This window comes from Sinocyclocheilus grahami, unplaced genomic scaffold, assembly GCF_001515645.1.
Source record: "Sinocyclocheilus grahami isolate Dianchi unplaced genomic scaffold, SAMN03320097.WGS_v1.1 scaffold216.1, whole genome shotgun sequence".
Lineage (NCBI taxonomy): Eukaryota > Metazoa > Chordata > Actinopteri > Cypriniformes > Cyprinidae > Sinocyclocheilus > Sinocyclocheilus grahami.
In genome coordinates this window covers 1,712,672-1,726,340 of record NW_015505395.1, presented here as the reverse complement: position 1 = coordinate 1,726,340, position 13,669 = coordinate 1,712,672, and the positions used below count along the sequence as shown (strand labels likewise).

Below are 13,669 nucleotides of genomic sequence, written 5' to 3'. Positions count from 1 at the left end.
TTTTACTGTTCTTCAATGTTTAATTTGTTTGAATAAATCCATCAAATTTCATTGTGTTTATATATAAAAAAAACGAATTGAAGTAGAAATATTATGTAATTGTAACTTTATTATTTAAAAAACTTCATTAAGTGTAATTTTAACAAATCAGTCAATTTTAACCTTCAATATTATAGTAATGTAGTACTCATGTATTTTTTACAGCATTAGTTGAGAGATTTGTTTTCCTTGAGAAAATTTGGCATGTACTGTACCTGTGATATATATCCAAAATAATCGATATTGAATAGAATCGAATCGAATCGTGAAATTTGTGTCAAAACCCAGCCCTAGTAAACATGCAAATCAGCATCACAACAGTAGTCAGTTTCCAGTCGTCTGAAGCCTTGGTGTGAGTAACAGACTGATATTGAAGTCTTTTACTTGCTGAACTCATTCCCCTCAAATCAGATGAGAACTTCAGATAATGATGTCCAACGCTACAGCTCTTGCATGTCTGGTAAACTAAATGCAATGCACCTCGTCTGATTTTATCCAGCGCAGAGGGCAGGAGAGAGATGAATCATGTCAGCACTGTCTGCTTTATAAAGAGCAGAAGTCATTTGAGTCTCCTCAGGCCTTGTGGACTTCCTTAAAGTGTCACTATTTTCACAAGCTCTACTTCCTGTTAATAGCTGCCTTGCTTGTAGAGTTGCAATAGTGATGTTTCCAATGTCATCTCAAGACAAATCTTTATTTCAGCCGTCGGGGCTGGCACAACCCAGGGATTCCCAAATCAGCCGAACCTTTTTGAAATAAAATATTTTCTTGAAGTGTCCCTGAGATTTTAAGATAATATTTCACAGCAGGGTTATTATTGTTGACTAAAACTGTTACCAGCTTTTATGTTGAAAATAAAATGAAATATAAATGTTAAAAGCATATACTAAATGAAAATTAGAGATGTTGCCTTGGCAACTAACTGCAGTAAGTTTGAGTGAATCACTAAAATTACTAACTGGAAATAAAAACAGATTTTAAAAAAAATAATTTTAAAGAAAAAATGACAAGCACATAAAGAATTGCAAAAAAAAAAATTTTTTTTATTAAAATGGAAAATATGAAAAACATTAATTCAATAATACTAAAATAACACTATTTAACAACACATTCACATGTTCATGGGTCTCTAATGTTGGTTAATGATCACATGACAAACAGGTAAATAAATAAAAACTGAAACTAAAATAAAAAATAAATTAATAATATTAAAGAAAAAATGACAAGCACATAAAAAATTTCAAAAAAAATTTTTTTTTTAATTAAAATGGAAAATATGAAAAACATGAATTCAAAATACTAATAGAATTATTATAGTATGTAAATAAAACTAAAATAACACTGTTTAACAACACATTCACATGTTCATGGGTCTCTGATGTTGGTTAATGATCACATGACAAACAGGTAAACAAAACGGAAACTGAAATGAAAATTAAACCTAAATAATAATGTTGATTAATAAAATAAATAAATAAAGACCAAAAAACACACAACAAAATTTCTAAAAGATTAACTATAATTAAAATGAAAATAAAACCTAATTCAAAATATAAATAAACGCAATAGTATATAAAAAATACTAAAATAAGACTGTTTAGCCACACATTTGTGTGTTCACGGGTATACTGAAATCGTATACTGAAATAAAAAATGTATCCTAAAAACTAAATTACTAAAAAAGAAAGCTAATTTAAAATACTAATAAAAATATCATAGCGCATAAATACACTGTTTATCAATACAGTTGCATGTTCACGTTTCTCTGATGTTGTTTAATGGTCAAAATAATCTAAATATCTTTATTTTTATGATTTAGTTAATTATAGCTTCTCATCGACTCGAGAACCCCAGTTTAGAAAGCACAAACAAAAGAAAATGTAGTATATTAAAATATTCAGATTTTTCCTCATGAATTTTAGGAAAGCCATCTAGGGCTGCCACTGATGACTATTTTTATTTCGATTAATCTATCGACTAATTTATCGATTAATCTAAACGATTAATTTCCCACCAAAAAATCTACAATTTTACTTAAGAATATTTTATTAAGCTATATTTCATGAAACCAAATGAAATCCAAAAGTAAAGTGCAACATAGAGTGCAAGAAGCAAGTGTCCATCTCATAGTCCAAATCCCTGAAATCAAAGTTCAGTATTATAGTGTAAGAATGACAACATATCCACGTGTTCTGGTCTACTAATAATACAATTATAATCAAAAAAACACTTTTTAAAGGAGTATTTACCAGAAATATTATTGACCAGAATTTATTTAGGAAAAAAATGTAAATGTGCAGTATTTCTGAAAAAAAACTTAAAAAAAATTAAATCAATTAATTGGAGATGCTTTTGATTATTAAAATTTAATGGAAAATAATGGAAAACAGAATTTGGTAAAGATAAAACAGTAAAACTCAATTAATTAGACAGGCTTTTTGATGAATAAAATGTAATTTAACCATTAAAATAGATTATAGAAAAATGAAAATGGAAAAAACTGAATTTGGAAATAAAATGGATTTCCTAGTGCCCTATAATTATAATAATTTTTTTTGTGGTAATAAAAATAGATGTAAGTGAACAATAGCCTTTAAAATGAATTAAAATACATATATAATAGCAATGAGGCAATAATAATTAGTTCAAATAAAGTATCAAAAGTAAGAAATCATATGGTTTTATTGAACAAAATTGTTAAAATACATAATGTATTATAAACAATAGAGCTAATGTACATTACGCATTACAACAAAGGCCTGCAGGGGGCGCCAACAGCCTGACGATTGTTTTTACACATTACTGTGCGACCTAATCCTTGTTTTGATTGTTATTGACCAAGCACCATTTCATTCAAATGTCCACTTAATCTTTAATATTTGGCCATTTCTTTAGGACAGAATGCTATAGCCACTGTAATTAAATGAATATGTGGACATCAAAACGTGTAAACACAGAGTGAGAGTTTGAGCTTCTATTTTGAAACCGCTATGTATTCTCCTGTGTTTGCATGGATTTATAAATTATTTACCTTACAAATCTGAGGAAATGGCGCATGTTGCGTTCCCAGATGAACGTTATAATAAACCCAAACTCACAACAACATGCAGAGATGGAGTTTGAGACGCTCCACACGTGTAAATGATAACAGTTCCTGTGAACGGAGCCGCCATGTAACGCATGTACTTAACCTACACGCATGTAAATAATTCAAGCGCATATACTGTATTAGAACTGTAGCCTTGGGAAACAGACGAATAATGTGTTTTATGGATTCTCGTCCATCAAATGTGCAACTTCTGGTATTTTGCCGGTTAGTCGACACGAGCAAAATGAAGTGGAGGATTTAAAAAAATCGAATAGTCGAATAAAATCGATGAATCACGACAGCCCTAAAGGCATCTGAGATGAAGTTGATATTAAATAGAGTGTAACAGAGAACTGAGCAATGAAAGAGCAAACTCTGAGCAAGATCATCTTCCTGTGGGAAGTCACATAGTGTTGTCGTGACTTGCATCACTATTACTATTTTGCAACCTCCCAGAACGCTCTGGCATCGTGGCAGGGAGTTTTGCACGGGCAAACACCGCTTGTGTTTACTTCACAACATGTTAATTTGTCTGAGTTACACACATGTGTGTAGGAGTTCATCACATTTTCTTAGAAGTGAAGCTTCTGTAAAAGCCACAGAAGGCGATTCATTCACAGCTCACCACCACAAAACGACTGCAGCATGCAGGACTGTACAGGTCTTCACCGTTTCTCCTTACATAAGACAGCAGTCAGCTATTAATCACACACAAGTTGATGCCTGTGAGAGGTAGGGGCTTTTTTGGGAAGATGGCATGATGTTTGTCTTCGCCATCAACTCATGACCTGCAGACTCATTTGAGAAGAGCCAGACAGTGGACAGTTTGAGTAATGCGCTTGAGGGAAGTCTGTTCAGATCTGCACGACATGCGTGCATCAACATGTACGTGCATAAAACATTCCATTCACTTTCTCCTGTAAAACACCAGTGACTCGCATCACCATTACTATTACTTTTGCAACCACCCAGAAAGCTCTGGCATCGCGGCAGGGAGTTTTGCATGCTCGTATTTCCTTCTCAGCATATTAAATAGTCTGAGTTACACACGTGTGTAGGAGTCCGTCGCATTTCCAGCGCTGCATCAAAGAGGAACGACTGTTTGAAATGTCACACTCTTGTGTTTTGCTTTGTGTTTTTTGCATTTTTAAGAACACCCACACTCTTGAGCATGCATTTAGGCATGCAGACGCACACACAAGGACTTTTGTCGTGCACAACAACAGCTTTCATTGTCCTGTTAAAAAGGATACGGTTCCAGCAGCCAAACTCCTGCTCTTTTCCCCAACCGTTATGGGATAACGCCAGGTTTTCTTTGTTTCACGGCTACTGACGCTGATTTACAATGACTTTGATTTACAAAACTATGAAGCAGCACAACTGTTTTCAACATTGATAATAATCAGAAATGTTTCTTGAGCAGCAAATCAGCATATTATAATAATTTCTGAAGGATCATGTGACACTGAAGACACTGCTTCATATTTTTTTGGAATCTGTGATTCTTTTTTTCAGGATTCTTTGATGAATAAAAAGTTAAAAAGAAAAGATTTCTCACTTTTCGAATTAATCAAAAAGGGGTAAACATGGAAACATTCAAAACTTTGAAAGTTTTTCACTTTCACTCATTAATGAGAAGTTGCTGATCAGATACAATATGATTATTTTTCAAAGATTCAGTACTTCACAAACTGTGGCAACTAGTTGTTCAGCTAGATCTGTGATTTATGCATTAAAACATTTATTTTGTAGACAATGGCTTGAGTTTGTCAAAAAGTGTATCATGGCTCTGAACATCTGTTAAACCTGATGAAATCATTAGTTCATGACCATAATATCATACACGTAGTATCAGTGCATGTGTGCAAGTTCCCTTTTGTGGTATTGAGCAGAATGAAGTGCATTGTGGGAGTGGGTGGGTAGGAAGTGGACAAATAACTGTCAAGTTTTGGTGAAATTAAGAGGCAGAACTACTTCCTAACATGTGGCAATATAGTGTTAGAGCTGTTTGGAGTGATTTACAGTGGCTACACATAGTATTTAGACACTTAATACACATTTAAAATGATCTGAATGCCATTGCATTTTATAAAAAATATAAAAAGCAAGTCATTTGTTTGAAACAGCAAACCAAACTCCCATGCACGAATGCTGATGTCTCCCTAAATGAATGAATCATGATGTTTTCTCATCTCTCTGCAGTGAAAGAGGAGCCACGCTGCAGTCAGGCCGTTCACGAGTGTTTAGGGGAGGTTCTGCGTGTTTTGCGGCAGGTAATCAGCACGTACCCTCTGCTGAACACTGTGGAGACGCTCACCGCAGCAGGGACTCTTATCTCAAAAGTCAAAGGTCAGTCCAACTGCCATGATAAACTCATCCTTTTAAACTCATGTAATTGGTTTCTCAAACTCTCACACAAAACGTGAGCGCAAACACATGAAGCAAATAATTCAGCACAAGCATCAGATGAGCAAAGCCACATCAGATACGAGCAGTCACCACACAACCAGCATCTGATCTTATGAAGGAAAAACACGTAGATTATGCAAACATGAACAACTGAAATACAGGTGTTTCCACTTTTTCATTTAAACGTGATGTCACTTCTAGTTTTATTTGTTATCAAAGCAGAAGCATGTGTTTGTGACCGTGAAGTTGTTCTCTTCTCCATGTTTGTCAGGGTTCAGTTATGAAGGCACCACTGACGCTCAGAAGAAAGACTTTGAGAAGGCCATTGAAAACATTGCTGTGGCGTTCAGCAGCAAGTAAGACCCAACGCAATGCTTTCACACAAATTACCTGCTCATTTACTTTATTATAAATTAAAATGCAATTATATTCAATTTAATTAAATAAATAATAATTATATGATACATATATATATATATATATATATATATATAGGTAATTGTGTAATTTTATTATAATTCTATATATATGTATGTATATATATATATATATAACATTTTTATATAATATTATAAATATATTTTATGTATATACAGTATATATATATATATATATATAAACAATTATATATTTTTTTATAAAATGTAATATATATATATTTACTTATATTTATATTTAATTTTATTCATCAAAGAATCCTGAAAATAAATAAATTATATAAATAAAATATATATATATATATACATATACACACACACACACACACACACACACACAGGTATATATATCCCTTAAAACCACTTTTTAAAATTTTTTTATTCTTTCATGACATTTTCACTTTCTTAAAATGTAGGGAGGGATGCACCGATATAAAAATTTTGGCCGATACGATAACCCATAATTCTTTATATTTTAAAGCCGATAACCGATATGTTGGCTGATAAATCTAAATCTAAATAATCTAAATCTAAAATAAAAATGCATAATGCAAACAAGTCATTGGACAACATTACTTGCATGTAAAGAATCAAAATGCATGTGCCACGGATAAATAAAACGGAATAGCCTTTGCACGGACAATAATTAAATTATTTTAATTAAACCATATTGTTGGTGAAAATATTAAGATAAAACTAAAAGTAGCATAATGCATCAACTATTTTGAAAAAGAAACATCTTAATTTAATACCACTGTTTCAGATATCAGCATTGCTGTTCGAGCTGAAGCTGAAGAGCTAAATGAACACGAGTAAACTGAAGTGCTTTGTTTGCGGGTTAATTAGGCCAAATGCATAAAACTTATATGCACAAAAATAAACATATGCACAAGTGAACTTAAACTAAATTATGTGCTAATCAGAATGTGTAACTCAGAATGTGTACTTTATTTTGTCCTGCATGTTCTCATTATAATTTTATGAAGCCTATATGAAAGACTTGCCCTGCACATGTTGCACTTAACTGTATTTTCCTTTTCGAAGTGATTCAAATAATATTTCAAGCAATTAAAATCCATCATGGTGAACATTGTGCATCTGAAGTGTCTCTGAAGGAAATAATGCATTATTTATCGGCCAAATTTTCTTATCGGGTTGATAACGATATCAGTAAAAATGAACATTTATCGGCCGATACCGATATGGTGGACCGATATATCGTGCATCCCTATTAAAATGTGAAATTTATACTGCTCTGCATTACCCATCATAACATTGTCTTGTGCATCCAAATACAGATTTTATCTAAGAACGATTACAGAAGAACAGAGAAGATCAAAATCTCTTTAACATCTCAGATGTTTCTATCCAAAAGATTAAACGAAGAGGAAATCAAAACTTTTCTGATTTTTCTCATGCCCCAATAGTCTCACATGTGTCTCCTCTAGAGTTTCAGAAGAGATCTTCTGAACAGTTTCTCAAGCTGTGCTCAGATTTACCCGTATATTGTATGCAGGCAAAAGTCAGAGATCTCAATATGAACTCAAAATGATCTGAGCTGCTCTCCACATTCGCTTTATACCTCTTATTCTCATGACTTCTGAGCTACAAAAGAGCAGCATCTGAGCAGTATTTTCTCTTTCTGTCAGTGTTTCAGAGTTGTTGATGGGAGAGATTGACAGCACTACTCTTCTGTCCCTGCCGCCGACAGAAAAGAGCAGGGTGAGTGTGTGTGTGTGTGTGTGTGTGCGGATGTTGTTGGAAGCGCGCGTGTGTGTGTGTGGGTCGCTTCCTGCGTTGTCTTGCAAGCAAATTGTTTCCTCCACACCTCTATACAGACTCGACAGAGTCCCTGACGACGCGAGTCTTCAAGAAACACTTCTTAGAATGCCACTGATGACAAAATAATCGTTTTAATGTCCAGAAGAGACACTCAAATAATTTCCCAGAAACAACTAGAAGTTGCACTTCCTTCATTAAAATGCACTTTACCATAGAGTAGTTGAACAGTGTTTGTCATGCTACTTTGAATCTGTAGTTTACCAAGCGATTACTCATTATTTACAGTAGTTCAGTTTTAGTCAAGAAACTTTTTTAAAGAAGGACTGCACTACAAACTACTAACAAAAGTAGCTTAGTACTTGAAGATACTTAAAGGGGCAATGCTATTTTAAAAATATAACTCTTCAGTGATACAATTTATAAATTTTTGGTGCAAAAACAATGAGGGCTTTTGAGTAAATAAACAATTAGATGAACAGTTAAATATAAAAAAAATGATTGTGAGAAATTGTTAGAATTTTTGCATTTGAAAGATTGTTTATAATTATTTATTTAGAGTGTAAAAAATTATATTGTTAAATTCTTGTAGACAATTTATTGAAGTATTGTTATTAAGACTATTTTTTAAATCTTCAAATTTTTTAATTATCCTTCGAGTCTGCATTGCTATAAAATGATAAATAAAAAGTAAACATCTGAATAATAATTATTAACTAGAAATAAACAGCAGGATTTAGCTAAATATTTAATCATTTAAAATAATTCATATTTGTGAAAAGCTAATTCATTAAATCATAAAAATGTAAAATTAAAATAAAGGAATAATTTTAGAATAAAAGCAACCAAGATGAAACAAAGAAAAGATAAAATATTTTATTTGTTTACCTACATGTCATGTGACCATTGACCAACATCAAAGAATCATGAACATGTAAATGTGTTGTTAAATTATTAAAAGTTTAACTTGAAAATTTCTGGATGACTTCTATTTTCTATTATTTCTAAGCGATTATTTTGATTTAGATTTATCAGCCAACATATCGGCTTTCAAATTTAAAGAATTATCGGTTATCGGTATCGGCCAAAATGTTCATATCAGTGCATCCCTACATTGACAAAAGAGTTGCATATTATTTTCCAGTGTTGCGTATGATGGCGAGAGTGTGTTCAGTTACTGCCTCCTCAGTAGTACTTTCAGACGCTGTAAGGTCAAGTAATACTACCAATGGAAGCACCTAATCTACCCCACAGCCCTGAGAAAAGAAAGTCATATATACACTACTGCATCTCACCACATGTATCTGACTCTAACCTCAGCCTCAAAATCAACACGAAATCAAAATCCACACAATTTAATTTCATAATGCACATTATTACCGAAAATGTAAAAACTAGCTCTGCCTCTTTCATGTGTGTGTTTAGTCAATGGAGGACCTGTACAGGGTGTCATCAGGTCAGGGTCCCGAAGGAGGAAAATACGACCACCAGGACTGCAGTGAGTGAATCGCTGTTTTATTGTCTTTAGTAATGCATAGAACAGCAGACCAACTACTATTTTTGAAAGTATGTAGTATGCATAGTGTGCACCGTATGCACAGAATACAATATATATTCTATCATGTGCAGAAACTAGATCCCACAATGCAATGCAGTCAGCTTGATCTTCCATCTCTAGTGTAATGAATGGGACCGGAAGTGATATCAACAGTGATTTTTAACTGAGAGCTGAGAACTTGACTCATTATTTGATCACATGTAAAAAAAAATAAAAAATGTATTTATGCAATGATAACCAAACATAACTCACATGCATCGTAAAACATTTATTGTTAATACTCACATAGTATATACTGCTCAGTGTATATATATATATATATATAAATTATAAATATATATTTTAATATTTTAATAATATAACATTATATTATTTAAAAAAAAATGTTTTAATTTTTTAAATTTTTATTATTTGTTCATATATGGGATGGCTGATGTGTACCGTGTGTGTCAGCAGTGAGTCCACAGGAAGTTGATATTCTCCTGCAGCGCAGTGAAGGCGGCGTGGACTCGGCTCTGAATTATGCCAAATCTATCGCCAAATACATGAAGGACATCATCAGCTACGTAGACAAGAGAATCGCTCTCGGTAATGCCATTTTCTTGCCCTGTCTGGTGGTTTGTGAAACACATGTGTCTGTCTCTCTTCTAAATGGTTTCCGGTAATATACTCAGACCTCTTTATATGAATGCATTTCAAAGCCATCCACCTGGACCTCTCTATTTTTCTCTTTCACAGAGAATGAGTTTTCTAAAGGTCTTCAGAGACTCTACCAGTCCTGCAAACAAAACATCATTCAGGTACATCGGCGTGCTTCCCTTGCGCTTGTTAGAATGTGTTTCTGCAGATTGAAATAACACTAGTGTTTATGTTGTAAAACAGTCACCAAAGAATACGAATTCTGTCATCAAGGTCAAAAACATCTTAAAAGACACCATAATAAACTATCATAAAAAAATCTGAAAAGTGATTTGCAAAACCTGTGCAGTTCAAGCACATGTAGCATACGAGTCATATAGACGGTTTTTAAATTATGATAATTTTATGGTATTTTTAGTAATTTTTGCACACTGTCAGCCCCAGTTACTGTCAACTTTTGTTTTATTGAAAAAAAGCAGCGTGAACATCGCCTGTGTTCCACAGAAAATGAAAAATCGGGGTTAGAATTTTTATTTAAATACAGAATTATCAACTATTCCTTTAAGTGATACGGAATCTGTTTTTGTTTTGTCACATGCTTACTGTACATACAGTAAAGGAGGTTTCTCAATCTTGTCCACCTCTCTCTCTCTCAGGAACACATGCCGTTGCTGTCTATCTTCTCTCTGGCTCTCGAGCAGGACTCAGAGCAGAGCTGCGGTTTACAGCAGGCCACAAACAACATCTACACACACTCATTTCTACAGGTACCACACCTGAACCTGAACACACATTACAGCAGGATGGCAGTGTGAAAATAGTTTGGCACATTTCACCACACAATACCTAAAATAGTGAATTAAAAAATATATATATTTTTATAAAATATAAATAATTTAAATTACATTTTATATAAATAAAGTTTTATTTTATATTAAATTTAATTTAAAATAATTTAATTTGAATTTAAAATAAATAAATATTTAAATTTATTATATTATATTATAAATGTATTATTTTATATTTTTAATGTTATAAATACAATTTTTTGATTATTAAGATTTTTTTTGCATTATCTAGATAAGTAAATTATACATATTTTTTATATTTTATAATACAATAAATATTGTATTTAAGTTTATTACTTATTATTATATTATATTATATTATACATTTGTTGTATTATATTATTCTATTATATTTTCATATAATACATTTAATTTAATATAAAAAAAATTAAAGCCTAATTTTTGGATCATTAAGAGTTTTTTTTGCATTATTTCTAATACGGTTTCCCTTATGACATTTTAATTTCTCATTTATTTATTTTGGGTTTTGAGTGACCTGGATGTGTTCTTGGCAGCGTTTATGAGATTCACCCAAGCGGATCTAACAAATGAAATGAAAAAACATTCTTGTTCTCTTTTTCTTGTTCAGCCCATGACGCAGCGCAGGCAGGAACATGAGAAGAAGCGCAGAGACATTAAAGAGCAGTGGCAGAGGGCCAAGAGAAAACTGGTAAAGCTTCAGTCCACCCTCAGCTAACTAAATAACTCAACTAAACCCTGCTAAATCAAAGATATATGAGTTAAATATGTGCATCTGTGTTAATGCATTTAGAGGTGTATGTGTCTGTGTTCATCAGGCCGATGCCGAGAGTAACCTGCGTAAGGCACGTCACCTGTACGTGAGCCGCTGTGAGGAGTACGAGAGAGCTCGGACAGTGGCCAATAAGGTGGAAGAGGAACACAGCGGAACAGGAAGTGGCTCAACCACTAAAGCTCTGGACAAGAAGAGGCGACTGGAAGAGGAAGCACGCAACAAGGTCAGCCAGCTCAAACAGGAAATGACCTAACATGAGCTAATTTCACACATTTTGTGTGAATTGTTCATTCTGACTGTGCTTTTGCGGTCACATGCAGGGAACCAACATTTAGATTGCTGAATAGATTAACATCACACTCTTTATCATCCCCTACATTTTATCTTTGTTATTAAATTTAATTATTCTAATTATCATTTTATTTTTTTCCCCCCTGCAATTTTTTTAATTTACTTTGTTTGTAAAATGTATTCTTATCTGTATTTTTTTTTTTTTTGCATAAAGAATATTGCATAGTTACTTTTTTAGGATCATAGGATTTTGAGATTATTTTCATGACAATTGAAGACATTTTTTATTGTAATGCAATAACGTCAGTATGCGTAACAGTAATGAGTTTGAAAATAATGTCACAATGAAAATCTGAATGTATGACTTAAAATAGGGTTCAAGATATCATTGCTCATTTATTTAACTTAATTTTGGGGTGATTTTATAATATCGATGCAACAATTCCAAGTTACAAGTATTTATGGGCTGTGATTTGCCGTTTTTAATTGCTCCATCCTTCACTAACAGCAAAACAATCAAGTCGACTAATTTGTTTTCATGATATATCTATCCCCTTTAAGATGGATATGTTTGTGTCCGCAGGCGGAGGAGGCCGAGGCGACGTATCGCACCTGCATCGCAGACGCCACGACACAGCAGCAGGAGCTGGAGGACATGAAGGTGAACGTACTCAAACAGATCCAGGAACTCATCAGACAGACGGACCAGATCTTGCGAGCGGTGAGAGTCATAGCTTATATATTTATTATATACACTACCGGTCAAAAGTTTGGCATCAGAACGATTTTTAATGTTTTTAAATGGAGTTTCTTCTGCTCATCAAGGCTGCATTTATTTTATCAAAAATACAGGAAAAAATTTTTAATATTGTGAAATATTATTATGATGTAAAATAACGTTTTTCTATTTTAATATACATTAAAATCTAATTTATTCCTGTGATGCAAAGCTGTATTTTCAGCATCATTACTCCAGTCTTCAGTGTCACATGATCTTCAGAAATCAGTATAATATGCTGATTTATTATCTCTTGTGCTGCTTAATATTTCTGTGAAATCTGTGATACTTTTTTCAGGGTTCTTAGATGAATAAAAAGTTAAAAAGGGATTTAGTTAAAATAGAAATCTTTTCTAACAATATACACTACCGTTCAAAAGTTTGGGGTCAGTAAATGTTATTCTTTCTTTTTTTGAAAGAAATTAAAACTTTTATTCAGCAAGGATGTGTTAAATTGTTAAGAAGTGATAGCAAAGATTTAGAAAAGATATAGAATAAATGCTGTTCTTTTTAACTTTTTATTCATCAAAGAATCCTGAAAAAAAGTATCACAGGTTCCAAAAAAATATTGTGCAGCACAACTGTTGATAATTCTAATAATAAATCAGCATATTAGAATGATTTCTGAAGATCATGTGACACTTTATACTGGAGTAATGATGATGGAAATTCAGCTTTGCATCACAGAAATAAATTATATTTCAAAGGATATTAAAATAGAAACCATTATTTTATATTGTAATAACATTTTGCAAGATTATTGTTTTTTTCTGTATTTTTGATCAAATACATGCAGCCTTGATGAGCAGAAGAGACTTCTTTTAAAAACATAAGACTTACTGATCCCAAACTTTTGAACGGCAGTGTATATAAGATTTATTTACTTCTTTTACAATAAACAAATTAAAGTTATATATATATATATATATATATATATATTCTGTTTATGTACATACTGTATTCTATATATAGTACCAGTCAAATGTTTGGACACACGAATGGGAAAGTGTCCAAACTTTTGACTGGTACTGTACTATAATATACACAAA

The 13,669-nt window shown here is 32.5% G+C and overlaps 1 protein-coding gene across 3 annotated transcripts in view; it reads left to right on the top strand.

Moving 5' to 3' along the window:
• The window catches only part of arhgap45a (Rho GTPase activating protein 45a), a 28,418-nt gene that overhangs the window by 5,350 nt on the left and 9,399 nt on the right, over nt 1-13,669 (top strand). For 2 of the 3 annotated variants that reach the window (XM_016286959.1, XM_016286957.1), the window contains exons 3-12: nt 5,330-5,476; nt 5,808-5,892; nt 7,623-7,695; nt 9,178-9,250; nt 9,764-9,898; nt 10,049-10,110; nt 10,606-10,716; nt 11,387-11,467; nt 11,595-11,774; nt 12,426-12,563. In XM_016286959.1, the coding sequence (XP_016142445.1) occupies nt 5,330-5,476; nt 5,808-5,892; nt 7,623-7,695; nt 9,178-9,250; nt 9,764-9,898; nt 10,049-10,110; nt 10,606-10,716; nt 11,387-11,467; nt 11,595-11,774; nt 12,426-12,563 (1,085 nt within the window). The remainder of the gene's footprint in view (nt 1-5,329; nt 5,477-5,807; nt 5,893-7,622; nt 7,696-9,177; nt 9,251-9,763; nt 9,899-10,048; nt 10,111-10,605; nt 10,717-11,386; nt 11,468-11,594; nt 11,775-12,425; nt 12,564-13,669) is intronic. The other variant, XM_016286958.1, reaches the window with a different exon arrangement.